Raw genomic sequence first — 20,964 nt, 5'->3', positions numbered from 1 at the left:
GTGGGTTTTAAAACCCTTTGAAAACCATTTCAGGAATTATCTGGGCATGAATGTGAGGAAAATACTTTACTTCCAATAGGAACCAGCCATAGTCACCTTTCGTTATTGCAGCAGCACTAGGAACTAGTTCTGGTGGCTAGCTTTAGATTTTATAGGGTACAGGTATAAAGCACTGTGAAATCCTGGGGTGGGGAATAGTTTTGCAAGGTCTAGAACAGGATATAAAAACTGGGTGGGTGTATGTACTCAAATGATGGTTCTGTAGTATTGCCACCAAATATCTAAAAAGCTATTACTTGGCCCATAGCTCGAATCTCTTGTTTATATGATTTGTTGTCACCAATTCGCCCCACCTCAATCAGTGCAGCTTTTTGCAAACAGCAGTTTCATCTATCCAAATCTCTGATTATTCAGATGCTAATACATGCGCAACTTGCACTTGCCCTTCAAAGCACTTTCTTTCCCTCAAAGAGTTCTGGGCACCATAGTTTACCCCTCACAGAGTTAGTTTCCAGCAACCCTTAACAAACTACAGTGCCCCGAATTCAAAGGTAGTTAATGTGCTTCAAATGTGCACTAAATATGTCTAGTGTGTACAGAGCCTTGGAGTAGTAGGGGTATAAAACATGCCTCACAGGGAGTTAGAGTTGACATATTTTATTGCAGCAGAAGCCTGTTTGATTGAGGTAGAAAATCAAGAGGAAAGGCATTTCTCATTATTGTACTTGCCAGGGTATTTCCACCTGTCAATGTAACTTTTAAAAGCCACTCTTTGGAGCCTGCTATTTTATTTACTACCATCATACTTAGAGCAATTTTCCTGCCATAGGCCTGGTTCTTCCAACCACACATTGCCGCTTGATCATAACCCCAGCTAAAGGAGCCAACATTTCAATAACCACCCCATACCCATGATTTTCACTATTGATTAATCTGAAGAAATTAGTGCTTCATGACTGAGTTAACATGTTCACCTCCTAATTACAGCTGAGCAAGCTGCTGTCCTTTCTCTATGTCTTCCCTTCGGCTGAGACCTCATGATTTTCTGAAACATTTTTTAAAAAATCATTTTGGGGAGAAGGCTGAATAGAACTATAACCATGTAGAATTACAGTCGCAAAAAGGCATATCACTGGGGAAACAAAGTCTATCGTTTGGAGTAAGTGGCTTTACTGTAAGCTTTATTGAACAAATAAATAATTACTTCTGAGTAACTCCCACTTAAGTGAAATGCCCTCCCAATGCATATTTATCAGGCTAATCTTTCTATGCACATCTGGCAAAAACACGACTGTTTTGGAAGACATTTGATTATTTTATTGGCTTTGTGGTTTTATTTCTGTTCCTCTATTACTGTTTTTTGATATATGAATGTTGTGTGTGTGTATGTCCATTTTTAGTAGGTATTTTATGGTATTGTGTGACGTTCTTATACTGTAAGCTGCTTTGAACAAATCTGTAAAAAAATGAACGATGAAATAAACATATGAAGACTAGTTCTGACTAAACATACTGATGAGCATACTGCACATTTCTTCCCAAAAGGAAAAGAATGGGTGTAGGGGGGTGGTTTTGCCCAGCTTTGAAGTTGCTAGACAATTCTAAAGAGAGAGGCCGCCAGTGGTCCTTTTGCTTCTCAAAAAAGTTAGAACTAGCAAGTGATTGAATGAGCTTCAGAGTTTGGGCAATTTGGGTATTTGTGGAGCAGAGTTCCTTGTAACCCAACATTTAGCTGCATGTGTGAGACAGACTGAAGCATTAGTAAGGGATCAAACACCTTTAAGTCTCTATACGGGTGCTGTTACTAAATTAAGATTAAAGTTTTTGCCCAGTAACGTGCAGGCATTCTTATTCTGTTTTCTCAGTCTGCCAAGAAGCTGTATGGGAAGCCTTCCGGATCTTTCTGGATCGGATTCCAGATGCATCAGAATACCAGAATTGGGTCACCGCCTGTCAACGAGACACTTTCTGCATATTTGACATTGGGAAAAATTTCAGTAATTCTCAGGAGCATCTGGAGATAATTCAACGGGTAAGACCTAAAGACTGTGTTTTCTCACACAGAAGAATGTCTCTTTTAAAAGACCAAGGCACATCAAAAAAAGATTTAAAGGGTCCACGGTGGAAAAGAAATGGCATTAGACTGAATCATGGAATAATGAAAGAAGAAACTTACAAGTAATCTGTTTTTCTCTTTTGAAATCTTTTTGCAGCGAGTAAAACACAGAACTTTCCAGGATAGGTAAGTAAACCAAAATAAGAGTTCTCTTCAGTTGATGTTCCTGCCTTCTGTAAACAAAAATGTAAAAGGTATGTAAGCCTTTTTAATGTTATGTAGCTTATGTGCATGACATACATTTATTACACCTGCTACAGTTAAGAAGCGTGTAAAAAATCCTCTGAGTCTGGTGTGTCCATGAGTGACTGCCTCTAAAGGGTGAGTGATTCAGAATCACACTCTGTTCATAAATAATTTGATCCACAATCCTATCCAGGAAGATTTGGGCATTAGCTATTGTAGGCTGAAGATCTTTCAATCTCCAAAACAATTTCTAAATAGACATAATGCAATATTCACAGGAGAACTGAGATGGATAATGTCAAGATTGAAGTCATATAAAGTTATTTACTTCTGACTGTATATTTGTTTGTTTAAAATTCCATGAATTTTTCAATAATGTGCCCTGTTACATATACCATTCTGTAATCTGGTTTTTATCAACATTTCCAAATTCAAGATGTCCAGTCCAAACCCTTTTTAAACAGTTCTTGTGATCTCATATGATTGGAGTAAAGTCTGGCTAGGAAACCTCACAAATTCCACTTTCAGCAGAGTGTGAAAGTTGATATATAAGTTTCCTTTTCATTGGTTCTCATGACTAACCACTTGTGTGAGCTGTTAAATGTACAAGAAAGCATTCCTGTGGCTTTAATCTGAGCTTTAGCAGCCACCAGATCAAGCAGAAAGAATTTTGAGAAGACCTTTTGTTTGGAAAGATGTTACTTTAGATACAAGTGTGTTCTTGATCTGGCCAGTTATAATCTGGGAGAGAGAGAAAAGAACATGGAGTCCTCTTCATTTGTTCATTCTTTCTGATTGCCAAACTCTTTTCTCCTTACAGTCCTCCCCTCCCCCTCACTCCAATCATTCCTCCTCTGGCAATGCCATAGTAATAAGAGGGCATGCTTTGGATGCATAATGTCCCAAAATAAGCCTCTGCATGGCACCTCTAGTTGAAAGTTACCAGATTGCAAAGGTAGAGGATTGAGAGAATTTGGCAAATGGATGTTTTAGAAAGGGTCGACACCCTAAATTAGAAGAAAGTTTAGCTTGTCACAATGTAAGACAAGACCCTCAAAGAAGGAGAACATATAGATTTCCTGACTTTCATCTGTTGTGTGGTAGCCACATGAGGTGCTGCGTCATGCAGAATATTGGAACAATTCATCAGAAAGGAAAGGAAATATTTTACCTCCGTGAAAATGACCCCTGTAGTTGTTTGTTGTGGCACTTATTCATTTTATTTACTATTGCTTCCACTACTACTCTTTTGAAATTGGAACAGTTTTGTAGAGGGCAAAAATTAAAGGAACAGCGTGAATGGAGAAAAATTGAGTTATAGGACCATTTCAAGCATCACTGTAGAAAGAAACAGAAGCAGTCTTTTACATTGCCTAAAAAATAACCCTGACAAGAGTTCATTACAAGTTTAAACTGAAGTGAGGCTACATTTGGTGCACTTGTATATGAATTGGTTTTCCCTTCTGAGGCCTTCACATCATTGCCTCACCTTACCTTTCTCTGCTTGTTTTCTGTTATACCCTTTTATGACCTTCGCTCCTCCAACTCTATTAGCCTCAGCTTTTTGCTCTCTTAGAAGCAGGCACAGCTGGCAATGATGAAGCTGGTTGTTATCCCTCACTGCCCCCTGTGTCTGAGCTCCTTTTCTGACTATGAGAGCAGAACCACCTTTTTATTTCAAATCCCTCCTCAGAACCCACTGGTTTCTTAAGGATTTTGGTATAACCCCTTAATTCTCATCCCCAGCTTTAAGCAAGTCCATGTAATATTAAAAACACGATAACATCAAACATTAAAAACTTTCCTAAACATGGCTGCCTTCAGAAGTTTTCTAAAAGTCAAATAGTTGTTTATTTCCTTGACATCTGATGGGAGGGCGTTCTACAGGGCTTTGGATTTCACACTTCTCTGAATTTTGCGCTGTAGCTCTTGGTTTTAAGGACATACACATTTTTAATGTATATTCTAGGATAAAATGGAAGGAACTTGATATCACAGTAAACATTGCCGGATGGAACAATCACCTGTTCTGGGGATTTCCCCCATCCCCACCTTGAGCCAATTTTGGGAGGGTGGGGGGTAGAGATGGGGGGAAAGCAAGTTGTGCAAGTCCTTTGTGTAGGACTTCCACTGATAGGACTCATTAGTTGAATCTCACCCAGTGTGTTTAGAAAATTTTACTTTGAGATAGAAAATGTATTTAAATAATTTGTGAAAAAACAAATATATAAATATAAATTTTTGTATGGATTTATTTATTTTTTAAAAAAAGAAACAGGATGGCATTGAATTAGGAATAAACAACTTGCAAAATGGACAGAGACCAGAAACAGACTGATTCATTCATGGATAGTGTTGTTGTTGTACTATTGACAGAAATGTTTTAATTATGGGGGGGGGGGTATTTAGAAGCATTTATTCCATTATTTGGGCTGTGTCTATAAAACTAAGGCACCTGCCCAGCCAACATAAGCAGTTTTAAGTTCCATTGATGTAAGTGCAAAGAGGAATGAAATAGAAGATTCATTATCCTATTGAGACCAATAGAACTTTAGAGAATACCTAGTTGAATCAAGGCCTTAATCTGTATGTCAAAAAGGAAAGAATTCCTGTTCCTTTCATCTTCGCTGCATAATTTAGTGTTCCTTATTTCTCTCTGATAGAAAAGAGGAAATTTCTACAGAGAAAACTAGTGGCAAAAAAATTGAAGAACCTTCTGTTGCTACAGGTAAATTAAAAGATGCCATGTGTTTCTATCCATTAACCCTGAGTATTATTGTTACTTGTTGTTCAGAACTCTGAAATATAATGGGTGTCGCAAGTGAAATATGCTAATGGCATATGTTTGGATTATAAGTCTCATATCTTTTCCGTAGCTTTCAGTGCTTAAACCAGAGCGTTTAACTGTGCGCTATTCATCTTGTTTCTGCTGTAAAATACTTCTCAGAAAAGCTGCTGCGGTTTGCTAAAAGAAATAATCAGGCAGGAAATTGGCAACACAGAATTTCATCTGGATGGGGTTTGATGGTATGTTGTTGAAGGTAATGCTGTTGTTCGTGCAACTGCATGAATGGCTTTCAAAAACTAAATGGCAGCATTGAAGGGGCCATTTTGGTGTGTGATCCTAGCAGGGATGTAGGAGGTTCAAAACCTTTGCCCCTGCTATGGTTCTAGTCTGTGTTGGGCCCCTCCCTCTGTACCTGCTATTTGCATTGAAATAAAACCTTCCACTTGCACCAAAAGTCTTTCTTCTAGTGCAAATAGTAGGTACAGGGCTCCTAATCTGGATTGGGGCTACAGCAGAGGAACAGAGGCTTAAAGCCCCTACAGTCCCACCCCAGTCAAGCTCCTGATCTGAATTGGGGCCCTTATGCCTACTATTTACTTCAAAACATTCTTTACGTAATTGTTAATTGCCTGAATGGTGGCACATGTTGTTTGGCCTTTAAAGTGAAGTTCTAACTCATGGTGAATTCAGTGAGTCTTACTCTTAAATTAGTGTGCATAACATTGTCACCCCAATCTGTGCCTTTGTTTCTCTTGAATTATATACATCACAAGAGGTAAATGTATATTTTAATTCATCGCTTAGGTTCCAATTGGTTCTGTTATTTTGCTAATTCACATTATTTGCTTCTTGGGCAAAGAAAGAACTCCCACACCTGTTTTTAACCCGCTCTCTACCTTTACTTCACACAGCAGCCCCTACAGGCCCCGTTGTCGACGACACCAAAGTTCCTGTGAAGGTGAGGGCACATTAACATTCCATATCGCTAGCCAATTGCTCTTGGTTTTCTGACTCAGTGACTTGTGTGCCATTAAAGAAAGCCATTAGGTTTTCTCTATATTCACTTCAGTTATGATGTAAATGTTGTATTAGCATCTCTCCTGTGAGCTAATTGTGAATGATGCTTCCTGCCCACGCTTGTGGAAAATAATGGTCATTTGAAATGGCTTTAAAGCAAAGGTTTCACCCACCAGTGTTAATCAAGGCTTTTTGTCCTTATTGCATAATCCATTCCCATTACACAAACAGAAGCCTATGCTTTGCTATGAAAGGGGTGGGAAAACAAATCAAAGTTTTCTTTTCTAGCTTCTGGGAATGAGGGAAAAGGCATTGAGGAAACATTGGTCGAGGGAAAAGCCCGCCAGGAATTCATGTAAGGAATACTTTGAAATACTGGCTGGTATACACAAAGTAACCACAAAGCCATGAGCTGGGCATACCTTGGTCCATTGTATGTTGCAGTCAGGACCATTCCAACTTGCCCATGCCATTCATGCAATCATTCTAGAAACCTATATGTTAGGGTCATTAGCAAAGCTGTGTGCATTTTGCGATGTGCTCCCCAATAGCCCTTTCATTGTCATAGAGGATTCTACAAATCTTCAGCTGTAGTCTTCAGACTCACCAGAGCATCCTCTGTGCCATTACAAGTTATCATGGGATGCACCTCTCAGTTTTTGCAGCATAGCTGGGCAGTGAGGGAATGAAGTATTGGGATAGATGTTATTTAAACTTACATATTTTTTACATCCTGTCAAATCATCACAGTAGCCCTACCCACCAACCCAAGGGAATCATAGAATCATAGAATCATAGAGTTGGAAGAGACCACAAGGGCCATCGAGTCCAACCCCCTGCCAAGCAGGAAACACCATCAGAGCACTCCTGACATATGGTTGTCAAGCCTCTGCTTAAAGACCTCCAAAGAAGGAGACTCCACCACACTCCTTGGCAGCAAATTCCACTGTCGAACAGCTCTTACTGTCAGGAAGTTCTTCCTAATGTTTAGGTGGAATCTTCTTAGATGGAAGACCCAAGCAAACTGGTGGCTGGCATCAGAACCACTAAGGGCACCCCACTTGACTTATTCTTGGAAAAGTCTCAGCTGAAAATAGCAGTAACTGGTACATCTCCTTGTTGTGATGCTGTTACTGATTGTATCAATCTACGACTGGGAGCTGTTGCTTCTACAGGGATTTCAGAACATGGGAAAATATAGACATTTTCATGCTGACAGTTTTCTAGGAAGTTGTAACTAATATGCATATTCATACACACATAAATATTCATGATTTTAGAGATTAGTGTTGTATTCAGCCTTTTAATACAAAATCAGTTGGTGTAGATTCTGTGCCCAGTTATTTTTAAATGATATGTGCATGCATCTTTAAGAAATATCACACAAAATTTATTTAAAATATAGAACTAAATAATTTAAAATATAGAACTAAATAATATTAGTGAGTTCTGCGACAAGGTGTTGTAGTGTGGAGTGCTGGCTTGAAGCACAAGCCAGCCAGTATTCCATTCCCCTTCTCTAGTTTTTTGTTTTCTTCTTCTTCTTCTTCTTCTTCTTCTTCTTCTTCTTCTTCTTCTCCCCAGAACCTTCAACTTTTTTCTCCTTTTACTTTGTCTCCTTTCCCAAAGTTTGTGTGTGCATGTGCATGCTTCTGCTAACCTCACAGGTTAATACCTCTGTCTTGTGTGTGGATGGTGCAGTTTTGATCGCATAAGATTAGCAGTCAGAGAATGAGTTCACTTTCAGTATACAGGATATTGGGTGTTGCCCAGGTAGGATGGCAACTCATTTCCTCTCCTGTTTTTCTCAGGAGCCAAAGCCAGAGGTCCCGAACATAGTCCCTGAACGTCCTGTGGAGCAGATGGTGGAGTTCAGCGTGACCCTCACTGACCAGGAGTATACTCCAGAACTGAGTGATCCTACATCTCCTCAGTACCAGAAACTAGCTGAAAAATTTCAGCTTCAAGTAAGAGCGCTCAGTTATTCAATGACAATACAACTTACGCTTGTTTGATTAGAGGGTTGGTTTGGTTTGGGTTTATTTAGTGGGACATTATAGACAGTGATAAATAAGAAATGTGTCTCTTGTCTGCTTTGCTGTGTGTTGATATAGAGTAGTGAAATTATTTAGACTGAAATCTGTGGGAAGTTGCTTAGGTTTGTGTTTCCCAAGTAGTTCAGATTTGCAAGGAAATAATGAAGAGCTCAATATAGGCAAATTAAGCGCTTTTAAACCTCATTGATTTGATACGGGAAGGTCTTGTTCTTTCAGCAAATGATAAGCAGTCCCATGTTTCAGTGGGGAAGATGCATCAGTCCATGCCAACTGTTCAGTCCACAGTTTTGTACATGTGCATGCCAGTGTCAAATCAATATCGAGATGCCAAGCTAAGTAAAGAGCTTTCTGCCATACAAACTAATTAAAAACACCAGTCCTTGGTTTTAGCAAGGTTTAAAGTACAGCGGGTGGTGCTGTGGGTTAAAGCCTCAGCGCCTAGGACTTGCCGATCGAAAGGTCGGCGGTTCGAATCCCCGTGGCGGGGTGCGCTCCCGTTGTTCGGTCCCAGCGCCTGCCAACCTAGCAGTTCGAAAGCACCTTTGGGTGCAAGTAGATAAATAGGGACCGCTTACCAGCGGGAAGGTAAACGGTGTTCCGTGTGCTGTGCTGGCTCGCCAGAGCAGCTTCGTCACGCTGACCACGTGACCCAGAAGTGTCTTTGGACGCCGCTGGCTCCCGGCCTATAGAGTGAGATGAGCGCACAACCCTAGAGTCTGGCAAGACTGGCCCGTACGGGCAGGGGTACCTTTACCTTAAAGTACATAGGCACTGTGTTCAAGAGCCAGTTTGCCTGATAACCCAGCACCAGAACCTGAACCCACATTTCACAGAAACCAGTTGACGCTCTACTACCCTGGACCACACTAGCTGTCAGGAAGTAGTAACAGTGACGACATTCTGGCCTTATGGTAATTGCTCTTTATATCAGTTGAAACCTCAGTTAGTTTAAAAATTCAGTCATTCAAAATAGAGAACACCGCTTGCTCCTAACTCTTACGTCCAACACTGCAAAGGTACCCTGCACAATTTGTGAGCCATTAAGCCAACAGCCATCCATGCAGGGGTGCCAACTTGAATAAAATATTGTGGGGGCCCAGGTAAGCCCTGCCCCGCATAATTGATCAAATGATGCAGTCCACACACACCATTTGAATGGGAATGCCCATTAACTTTGGAGGGGCAGCCCCCTCAAATACTTTCTAATGGGGGCTGAAGGTCCCATAGCCCCTAGATGTTGGCTCCTATGCATCTATGGTTGCCTAAAGATTCAGACTTCCTGTTTTGGTTGCCTACCTGAGACTGCAGGGTTGAAGGGGGAGGTGGTCAAGTACCTGCAGGTCCCACAATACGTGATTGGTTGGTTGTGTTCAGGGTTGAATACTTAGGTGTGCGCAAATTATATGAACTGTACATTCTCTCTTGATGTTTATAGATATGGTAGCAGGAGGAACAGTGAGGTGGTGATTATCTTGTGGGGTAGAAATGATGTGGCCCTGGAGAACCCTATGTTGACACACACATTTACTTCATCTTTAGATGTATCAGGGATATCACAAAAGTGATTGTGTCAAGCTGCTGCTTAAAACTCACCAGGGGAGAAGGGGGTTGAGCTGACCCACATTGTGAAAAGGATCAATTCTCATGGGGTGATTCTTCATTATCCCTTAGCTGATGCCTGTTCATGCATTTTGGGAAAATTTGGTTTGGAAGGAGACCTCTAAAAGCCTGTTTAGCCATTTAGATTATGCTGTGTGAACATGATGTGGTGTTTTCCATTGTGGAGCCCAGCCTTTGGAATTCCTTCTCCCTAAATATGACAGGTATTGACCTTACCTGTATTTTGACATCTGCTAAAGACATTTATTTCACCAAACATTTGCTGATCACACACAGACACACACACACACACACACACACACACACACACACACCAACCTTCATCTGAGGATCAAAGATGGTTTGCCATATAAAAACACAAAAATAATTAACATAGTTACAAACAAAACAATACCCTCCCAGTTTAAAAGGCCATAAAATATTTAATTTGCCAAAGGCCTGGGAGAGGTGGAATGTTTTCACCTGGCACCTAAAGGCATGCAATAAAGGCGCCAGACCAGTCTCCATGGGGAGAGCATTCCACAGGGAACCATTGCAGAAAAGGCCCGCTCTCATGTTGCCACCCTCTGGACCTCTTGTGAAGGGGGCACACGAAGAAGGGTCTTATGATGATCACAGGGTCTGGATTAGCTGCAGGAGATGTGGTCCTTGAGGTATGGCAATGCTGAGCCATCTTGAATTGGGCCCAGAAACTAATTGGCAGCCAGTGCAGTCTTGTCCCGGTGAGCAACTCAGCTGCTGAATTCTACACCTCCTGAAATTTATGAACTGTCTTCAGAGGCAGCCCCACATATAATGCATTGCAGTAATCTAACCTAGAGGTTACCAAAACATAGATGACAGGAGTTGGTTATCCCTGTCCAGATGGGGGGCAGCTGGGTCACCAGCAGAAGCTGATGGAAGGCACTCTGTGACACCAAGGCCACCTGAGCCTCAAGTGACAGCAATTGATCTAGAAGTACCCTAAAACTATGTGCCTTCTCCTTCAGAGAAAGTGTAGCCCCATCAACAACAGGCCACCTCTCATCCATCAAGTCTAGGAAACCACTTGGTGTCTCGGTCTTATCTGGATTGAGATTCAGTTTGTGGCTCTCATCCAGTTCGTTACTGAGGCAAGATAGTGTCCCGGCACACTCACAGTCCCCCTTGCAGATGTAGCCTTCAGTGATGTGTTTTCTATTTTTTCTGATGTGGATTGCTGTGTTTAATTTACTACTGTTTTAATATTTTCTGTAAACTGCCCTGAGATTTGATAATGAAAGGTGGCATATGAATATTTTAAATGTTGTTGTTTAGTCATTTAGTCATGTCCGACGCTTCGTGACCCCCTGGACCAGAGCACACCAGGCATTCCTGTCTTCCACTGCCTCCTGCAGTTTGGTCAAACTCATGTTGGTAGCTTCGAGAACACTGTCCAACCATCTCGTCCTCTGTCGTCCCCTTCTCCTTGTGCCCTCAATCTTTCCCAACATCAGGGTCTTTTCCAGGGAGTCTTCTCTTCCCATGATGTGACCAAAGTATTGGAGCCTCAGCTTCACGATCTGTCCTTCCAGTGAGCACTCAGGGCTGATTTCCTTCAGAATGGATAGGTTTTATCTTCTTGCAGTCCATGGGACTCTCAAGAGTCTCCTCCAGCACCATTATTTAATATTTTAAATAAATAGACAAAATAATAGAACTATGTGTGCTTGTAAAAAAAAACCAAAAAAAAAAAAAAACCACCTTAACAGGAAGACACTTCTAGCTCAAATCCTCTGGGCATGTTCCAAGATGGTACAGGCCTATGAGAGGCCTATACCACTGTGCTGCACTCCTTCTCCTCAGGTGGTTTAAGCATCTGTTCTCCCGTTGCCAGCATCCCCTCAGCAGCATAAGACATACTATAGAGTTACCCAGTCAGCAGAGAGCATTAGTCGTACTACACACCATTAGGAAAAGTCATTTGAGCCTCATCAGGAATTAATGGACGGTACTTTGTAGCGATTTCATTTCAACAATAAACCTAATGAGCAATCTAAATACGAATGTTGAATGAAATTAGCCACTGTTGTCTGAACTACTTTTCAAAGGAAGCTGCCAGGGGACCCAAAATCACACATTCTCCTCTATTCATTTGGGCATTATCCCATTTCCTCTGAGTTAGAGGAGAGATGGCATGTTTATATCATTACTAAGGCTAATTGCATGCTTCATTAGTTATTTAATAGCCAGCAATTAATGATCTGAAGGTTGCTTAGTTGAAAGTTAAGCAAAAGTCAGTATGGCAAGTGAGGAGGGAGGTATTGCAGGAATGCTGCTTTGGGGTATTCACTTTGCCTTTTGAATTCTTAAATCCTTTGCAAATGCAGTGCTTATTCAAAGTGCGTTGGAAAAAACTTCAAATAACCTCTTCCTAGAATGTAACACAAATTTTTATGCAAAGTTGTGGGTAAACATTCCACATTGTAAAACACCCTACTGAGATCTGAGAACTAATAAACTGACAGCCCAACAGCTTTTAAACAAGTTTTGAGAGAGGTGTATGAATAATAACGGGGAAAGTGTGTGTTTGCATGTATCTATCAATCTATAATTTCAGTCCAAATGTATATATATTGACTGAAATTGCCACTGACTGCTTTGAAGGGCCTGCAGCTTTGTTCTTGAGATGAAGTATTCATCAGTGAAATTGTTCACAGCTCTGTCTTTCATGCCTAGACTCATTGGCCTCCACCAGAAAGAAAATCTAAGAATGCAGTGGGCGATGCTAACCACATACAATGCTCTCAGTTCTCTAGCTTTTGATGCAAAATGGATAGCGACAGATCTCATTATTCGTGGCAAGGTCTGTAGCTACTCTGCCACCACTTCCATGACAAAGGGGAAAAAATTAACTGACATGTTCGCTGCATTGCCATTGCAGCACATATTCCAAGAATAAGGGGGCACCTCTTTTGACTGTTGAACAAAACAATGGTTCTCCTGCCCACTTGGCAAATAGGCTGCTCCCTTTCCCCTGATCCAGCCCATCATGAGAAGGAAAGGAATGGCCATGCATGGACAGAACATCTAAGTACAACCACTGTGCTTAAGTCAAAATTGCACAGTTGGGTATTGTATTTTTCCAGGAGGTTGACCGAGTGTTTTTTGACCTTCATTTTTGGATTATATACACTTGGGCAGTATTGGGATGTGTGGGGTAACTGAAGGAGAGACAGGTGTGCCGGGTCAATGGGGAGTGCACTTGCTGTCCTCCATGTGATGGACCAGGTCAGGGAAGTGGTTTCATCCAATCCAGCTCAAAGGCAGCCAGCATTTCAAGTAGTTATAAGCACCTCTGGTAAGTTACCATTTGATCATTAGTCTGTGTTCCTGATGGTCAGTAATCCTGAAGGTCTATTCACTGAGCCTAGGACTTGCAGATCAGAAGGTTGGCAGTTCGAATCCCCGTGACGGGGTGAGCACCCGTTGCTCGGTCCCAGCTCCTGCCAACCATGCAGTTCGAAAGCACGTCAAAGTGCAAGTAGATAAATAGGTACCACTCTGGCAGGAAGGTAAACGGCGTTTCCGTGCGCTGCTCTGGTTCGCCAGAAGCGGCTTAGTCATGCTGGCCCCGGAAGCTGTACACCGGCTCCCTCAGCCAATAAAGCGAGAAGAGAGCCGCAACCCCAGAGTCGGCCACTACTGGACCTAAAGTTCAGGGGTCCCCTTACCTTTACCTTTCATAAATACAAAAAAGAAGATGATTGGGCATGTATAGTATATGTACCACAGTGTTTAACACAAAATATTAACCAAGAAATGGCAACCAAGAGAATGAGAATAAGAATAAGAATAAGAATAAGAATATTGGCCCGTAATCAATCTAAGCTTCCCATGGGAAAATGAAGCTTAGCAAATGTTTACTTTACTTGCTTCAGTATGGTAGGATTCTTTCGGCTAGCCATAAAGTTATAAACTTATACCCGAAAAGCCTTCTGTGATTTGTGTTTTCGAGATCCTGTAGTATGTTTGTAAAGAGCTGCCGCTGTAGTACTGGTTTTGCTTGGAAAGAGAAGCACTGTTTATATATTCTTTTTATTTCCACAATTTATATACACTGTAGTCTCTAGGTCGATAAAGATACAAAAAAGATATGTTAGATAAAATAGGTTACAATTCACCACAACATCAGAAAAGCTTACAGTTGTACCTCCGCTTACGTATCTCTCAGCTTATGTAAACTTCGGGATACGTAAGCCGCAAACCTAGAAGTATTTTTCAAGGTTTTTGCCACGCGCACATGCACAGAAGCGCTCTACCGTGTGTGCACAGAAGCAGTCCCTCCGGTTGCGGAAACCTCGGGATCCGACCAGAGTTCCGGAACGGATCCCGTCCGCAACCGGAGGTACCACTGTACTTTAAATACCTGCTGAAATAAAAAGGTCTTCTCCAAGTGCCAGAAGTTCAAAAGGGAGGAGACCTCTCTCAGCCAGGAGGTAGGTCCACAGAGTTTAGGTATTGAATGGGTACCTCAAGTTCAGGCATTCAAGATACCTAACTAAGAAGCTAGTGCCAACTTACCTGGAACGTAAATATGCAGTCACATGCGGGGTAAATAGAATAAAATAAATAAGGAAGGAGTATTGCAAAGCCAGCGTCATTGTCATCAAGCTCCTTCTGAGGTCCACACTGGAGCAGGGAGGTAACGGCCAGGCCTCAGAGCCCTGCTCCTCTTCTTTGATGTTCATGTTGGTCACTTGCCCTCACCTAGCACTCAAGCGCAAGAATATGGAAGAGGGCCCGCTGCATGCTTTGCCCTCTCTGCAGCAGTAGTGTACATTTGGCTCAGAAGGAGAGGGGAAGACAATGGGCTGCGTTGAACGTAGCAAGTAATCTGTCCGACTCAATAAGGGAGGGCACTGAGGGCATCTTCCACAAAAGAGTGATGTCAGAAAGGCAACGTAGCCATTCTCTGTCATTGTTCCATCCTCCCCATTACTGTCAGCACAGCTTTGACACAGCCTGGTCTACTGAAACAAAGCACCTAATAATTTTTCTGTCATTTGTCTTATGCACAGTATCATCCAAGGGCTAATTAGGTAGCAACAGCAATAGCCGCTTCCTGAGCAAGTGGGCTAGGATGGATCATTAGGCTGCATTATAAGTCGGTGGATTTAGGAGAAGGCCATTAGATTGGTTGGCTCACTTGGGTGGGCTTTTATCTCTCTGCTTCATCCATGTATGAGTTTCAGCCATTATCTTCTGCATCCCACTTTATAGTGTCTCCATATATACCCATCACTTAGTCACTGGAAATAAACTGCCTTATGTCATTTATCATGTGTAGGGATTGTTGTGTATCACAGTGGAAGCCTTTTCTAATGATTTGTGGATGTAGGAAGTTGGTCATTCATGAACTAAAGAAGTGTTTTGCTTCAAACCTGTGGTTAAATTCTTTTATGGGATTTAACTGCCACAAGTGCAGGGGGAGGTGGGACACAAGTATTATAAATGAATGCCAGGAAGGCACACCCACCCACTGCCTACTGTTAGGTGGTGTGAAACAACGACCCGAGTAAAAGATTCTTGGCACTGGAGGGGTGTTGGGAGGACCGAACAGTATGCGCATGTATCCTGCACACACACCCCGGCTAGCCTTTTGCTTCTCAGTGTTCTGCCAGCAGTGGTGAAATCAGATTTCATTGTCATTCCAGTAAATGGGGAGAGGACACCCTATTGCCCATTGCCTCTGGCAGCAAAATGCCGTGATCTTAGGTCTCAAAGCTTAGGTCATACAGTTTCCCAGCTTATATCACGACGTAGATTTATTACCAAGTGTACTCTAAACAGCTGTACCTAAACCAGGCTCCCTGATAAAGTGAGCCACCATGATGCATTTGTTTGCAAACACATGTTCCTACCTTGTTCACTTTATGTTTTAAGGATGCATCAAAAACCATAAAGTGACTGAAGAGGTTGATAGTGGAGTTTGGTGTTCTGCACATGCTGAGAGGAAGTCAAACTGTCATATTGCTTCATGTAAACTGGAGCGAATCCTGGCCCTGAAAACCAAGGCCCTGGGCTTAAACAATGCCCTCTGTAACCTTATTGCAAACACCAATACCAATAATGCATGCAGGCTCACTAGGTGAGAAAAGCTGCAACGTTGCAGGGCTTTGTCCATTAATCTAAACAGTATCTCAGCATGTCCAAGTTAAAATGCTTAATTAAGGTCTCCACTAACCATGCAACAAAAACAAATTCCCCAATGGTCTTTCTAAATTCCAAAGTTCTGTTTTACAAATGCTAGAATAGGCTCTGCTGGGAGTAAATGCTTATTTAGCTAACATCTGTTAGTTCCCCTGACAGAAGAATGAACATATAATTAACTTTTTCCCCTCTCTGTTTAATAGATGCAAAAGATATTTGAGAAACTTGCAGGATTCAAAGAAATCCGTGTATTAGGATTTAGGTAAGCGATAACGTTATTCACTTTCTAGTTAGGGGTAAGTATTCCCTTCTCACTAAGGAAGCAAATAAGGCATTTAATTCTAGGAAACATTTTGTTGTACGTTAGCATTTCAGAATCTTCTAATCAGTTTTCTCTGTGATCTGTAGCTTTGTTCTGTATTTATTTGGCTTTGGGGAATTTTTCTGAATGTTGCTGTGTGTCCTTTTATTATTCTCTGGGGACCAGATTCAATTCATCCATTCTGCTAGCAGAAGCCAGTGCAAGGACTCCTGCTAGCACAGTGGGACTCTCCCCCAGTTCCCTCCTCCATGCCTCTCCCTCTGGAGAAGCCCTGGGACAGCAGATGGGGGGGGGTGCGGAGAGAAGGGGAGATGGTTCTGATGGAGAGCAAAAATGCACTGATGGAACAATCTCCTTAGCAGTGTGTTGAACTCCACTCTATGTAATCAGTTTAGAGATTTCTTTTTTAAGTGGTATAATTTTTACTGATTTTCATCAGTTTTGAAAGCAGGTAGAGAGGTTAGTTTAGACAAAAGTATTTCTAAACTGGCACTTCAAGACAGTGTGAGACTGTGGACCCTGCCAATACCTCTTCCTCTGTCACCTCCACTCTCTCCTCTATCTGTTGCTCCACCTTCCCGAAAGCGATAGGCAGAAAGCTCCAAACTGTAGGTGCCACCATACTATAAGATCAAAGGGAACATGCAGTGTTGTCTTACATACAGCAGAAAAGAAAGTCCCTGGGGACATTAGGTTATTACTCACGTTCTTAACAACCCACATAAGTGGTCCCACAATTACAGGTTTGTTTGCAGCACACTGAAATTTTCAGGGATCCCAAGGGACAGCAAGGACTCATGTGGTGGTGGGGACAGTGATTCTACTTGGGTGGAGGCTGACATGTGAGGGAGCCTCAGCAGAACTAGGTCAACATCCCATTCATGCTCAAGTAATGCAGGAGATTGGTCTCTATTATTGTCTCCATCTTTATGCATTTAGGTTTTCAGGTTTTGTTTAAGACATCCTAGTTAATTCATGACTACGGTGAGATTTCAGTTGGGGACATCCCAGCTTGTGCTCTTCGCCACTACAGTACTGTCTACCTGTGATGCTGTAGGTGATGTTAGTTTACAGCTCCCATCAGTCCTGAGGATGCTGGGGCTCGTGAAGTCCAACAACTTTTGGGGGACTACAGGTTCCCCACCCCATTCTACCATAACATCCATCTAGACCAGTGGTTCTCAACCTGTGGGTCCCCAGATGTTATTGGACTACGACTCCCATCATCCTTGAGCTCTGACCTTCTAGCTAGGAATGATGGGAGTTGTAGTCCAACAAGATCTGGGGACCCACAGGTTGAGAACCGCTGATCTAGACCCTTTCCATGCCTTGAAGAAAGCTTTCTATCATCCCCCCCAGGTGCTGATGTTTTTATCAATGTGATACTAATGTGTTATCCGACACCTACATTTTGACCAGATGTGGGGAACCTCTGGCTTCAGATGTTGTTTAACAACAACTCCCTACACCCCTGGCTGTTAGTCATACTTGCTGGGGCTGATGGGAGTTGTAAATAATAATAATAATAATAATAATAATAATAATAATAATAATATTATACCCTGCCCATCTGGTTGGGTTTCCAGGAGAGCCAAATATTTCCAACACCCAGTTTTGACAAAACTTCGCAGCACATCACCACCAGAAATAAAGATCAGTTACACAAGGATTAAAGATATCCTGCTACATATAGAGAAGAAGCCTCCATATATATCATTCACTTACCTGGCAAATTTAATATATAAATGTTGGGAAGTAGCTAGTTTAGAACCTGGCCCTACAGAAAGATTCTTTCTATTTACCTCTGAACATTTAGCAGCACTAGAAATGGAGTCTTGACTTTCATGATTATCTTCGAGAGAAAAAGTAGTCTTTGTTTTGGTGCCTTCCCTTCTTGTACATCTCAAGCTAGGAGAAAGAAAGCTGTTCTGGGAGAGCCACATGGGTGTGCGGGGGCAGCTAAGGAGCTCCATATTTGGCATGGAAGATATGTCAGACAAACAAAGAGAGGACAGTATTACAAAGTGTCATGGCAGGACATGGCCTCAAGAAGTGTGCATAGTCAGAATGATAATTAGGTCAGGTTACTGAGGCCCGGATTTGGACAAGAGCCAAACAAAGTCAATCCCAGCTTCTTCGTTGCCACGGGAAAGGTACAGATTAGCACCCGATGAATTGCAATTAGTGACCTGGGGAGGGGAGGGGAAATGGATGGAAAGAGAGGGGAAAGCTGAAGAGCTTTCTTTTACTCCAGGAAGGGAAAGAGAAAAGGAGCACTCAGTTTTGTGAAGAAAGGAATTTTAATGATGGAAATCACTTGCCCTGGCAAATAACAAAGCGGAAAGATGCAGAGTATATTATCAACTGCAAGTTAATATGTTTGTATGCTTTAATGTTCTTCTTTCTTTTCCTTCGAAATACTTCCATCTGTCCTGCCTTCGTGTGCTGGAACTGAAGACAGAAGAAGGAAAAAGATGGGTAATTTCCCCACACTTTTTTTATATAAAAACAACACATGATATGACATGCATAGTAATGTCAATGTGAAATTACCTAGTTTTAAGATACAGAATCTGGAAGAAACATGTAGGCTTGGCTGACTTTAGGCCACTTTAGCCTAAACCATTATGCAGCATAGGCAGACAAAGACTGACGCGAATAGCAGAAAGTTCCTCCATCTACAACATAAAATAGACAAGGGAAATGTTTTTGCTTTTCTGTTCTGCTGAGAAGACCAGATTCCTTCTCCCCACCTCCCTCTTGATAGGGTCATCATCCTATCACAGAACTACTATAACCGCCACCTTCTGTGTAGGAGTAGGAAGCGATAGTGCTAGCACAGTAAATTAAATGCATTCATACATGGCTTTAGAAAATGATAAGAAGCAAACTTATTCTCAGGCTCTCTTTATGTATCTTGGAAGTGCTGATGGAAGGTCAGTTATCATCTGACTCACAAAAGGAAGTTGTCTGACGTGTAGGTTTTTCAGAACCCCTTAGGTGCCTTATTGATTTTCAATGTATGATACAAGTCTAAAATATTTTGGAAACCTATTCCCCACCCCACCCCGCCACTGAGGAGATTTGCCACGGAGTAGAATATGGAAAGCACAATTTAGTGTCTCCCCCTCCCTTCAGATGTTTGCCATTGCAGAGCAGTTTTAAGCAAATTTAGTCCATAACTATTTGTTGTTTCCCATTCAGAAAAGTGAAGATTGATATCCTGATCCTAAACATTTGTACTGTTAATTGTCTGTGAGGTTGATGTAACATTATTGAAGCACTGACATGATGACACTTGCAGTGTGGTGTAGTGGTTAAGAGCGGTAGACTCGTAATCTGGTGAACCGGGTTCGCGTCTCCGCTCCTCCACATGCAGCTGCTGGGTGACCTTGGGCTAGTCACACTTCTCTGAAGCCTCTCAGCCCCACTCACCTCACAAAGTGTTTGTTGTGGGTGAGGAAGGGAAAGGAGAATATTAGCCGCTTTGAGACTCCTTCAGGTAGTGATAAAGCGGGATATCAAATCCAAACTCCTCCTCCTCCTCCTCCTCCTCCTCCTCTTCTTCTTCTTCTTCTTCTTCTTCTTCTTCTTCTTCTTCTTCTTCTTCTTTCCTTAAGGAGTCATGTTCCCTTATCCTGGAATCCTTTATCCTAGAACATACCAGCTCTTTCAGGTCTGCTTGTGATTACTCAGAGGTGAAGAAAAGGCACACTGATCTGCTTCATATGACGTATTAAATTATAGTCAAATTTGCTGTGGTTTAATATGAATGACACTTTACTCCTCCCCCACTTCTGCTGCACTGTCAAGGAACAAACCATGATCTGACTTGTCACGCCACCTGAGCTTGGTCTCATGATTTATTTCCCTCAAACAAACCATGAGTGGCAAACTAAGAACAAACCTTGGCTTCCGCTTGTGGTTTGTTCAGAGAGAAACAAAGCATAAGTCCAGGTTTGGACAACAAGGCAAGCCATCCCATGGTTTGTTTCCTAGCAGGAGCAAGGGAAGAGTGAAGCACTGCTTGTTCACATTAAATTGTGGCTTATTTTAACTATGGTTTAGTGTGGCATGTGAACCAGGCCTCTGAGTACATAGTCACTCCTTTTTTATTTGATGTGTCTCCTAACATAGAACAGGTCTTGTCTCCTGACACTTTTATTTATGTGCCCTGTTCCTCCTGTTGTTCCAGCAAGAAGGGTAGAAATACAACTGCTTTTGTTTGACTGTTCAGCAACTACTACTAGGGACTTACCCAATTAGTGCTATAGTCAACATTACCTTTTGTACACGGCATGATATGGTTGCCATAGGTACTGAATGTGGGAGGCTACCTTGTCCTGAATGTGCCTTTTTGCTGGGATCTGATAACACCAAATTATAGGAGTTGAGGTGACCTAGCACTGGAAGGGCTATGTTTTTTGATGCTACATGCATGCGCACACAAACCTATATCATCATATAGTGAGTTATTACTTACATGAACACTTCTGCACTTGACAGATTAGGAACGCAGGAACATAGGAAAGTGCCTTTTACTGAGAAGTCAGGCCATTGGCTATCTACTTCAGCATTATGAATGCTGATTGGCAGTAGCTCTCCAAGGTTTCCGCATCGTACCTGGAGATGCTGCAAACAGAATCTAGAACCTTCTGTATGCAAATAATATGCTCTAGTCTAGCAG

The 20,964-nt window shown here is 42.0% G+C and overlaps 1 protein-coding gene and 1 long non-coding RNA gene across 7 annotated transcripts in view; one reads left to right on the top strand and one right to left on the bottom strand.

The window, feature by feature from the left end:
- IMPG1 (interphotoreceptor matrix proteoglycan 1) overlaps positions 1 to 20,964 on the top strand; it is a 71,783-nt gene that overhangs the window by 21,119 nt on the left and 29,700 nt on the right. For all 6 annotated transcript variants that reach the window (XM_080998856.1, XM_080998854.1, XM_080998852.1 and 3 more), the window contains exons 3-9: positions 1,866 to 2,032; positions 2,214 to 2,242; positions 4,966 to 5,030; positions 6,002 to 6,048; positions 7,919 to 8,074; positions 16,159 to 16,217; positions 18,735 to 18,755. In XM_080998856.1, coding sequence (XP_080854982.1) covers positions 1,866 to 2,032; positions 2,214 to 2,242; positions 4,966 to 5,030; positions 6,002 to 6,048; positions 7,919 to 8,074; positions 16,159 to 16,217; positions 18,735 to 18,755 — 544 coding nt within the window. The remainder of the gene's footprint in view (positions 1 to 1,865; positions 2,033 to 2,213; positions 2,243 to 4,965; positions 5,031 to 6,001; positions 6,049 to 7,918; positions 8,075 to 16,158; positions 16,218 to 18,734; positions 18,756 to 20,964) is intronic.
- Positions 18,559 to 20,896, bottom strand: LOC308473407. Its single transcript, XR_013984073.1, has 3 exons — positions 20,761 to 20,896; positions 18,831 to 18,955; positions 18,559 to 18,728 (listed from the first exon to the last, which is right to left on the bottom strand). It is a non-coding gene; the product is annotated as an uncharacterized lncRNA (long non-coding RNA).

This window comes from Podarcis pityusensis (genome assembly GCF_964106645.2).
Source record: "Podarcis pityusensis genome assembly, chromosome: 3".
NCBI classification, from domain to species: Eukaryota; Metazoa; Chordata; class Lepidosauria; order Squamata; family Lacertidae; genus Podarcis; species Podarcis pityusensis.
This window is presented reverse-complemented; position numbering and strand designations above follow the sequence as displayed.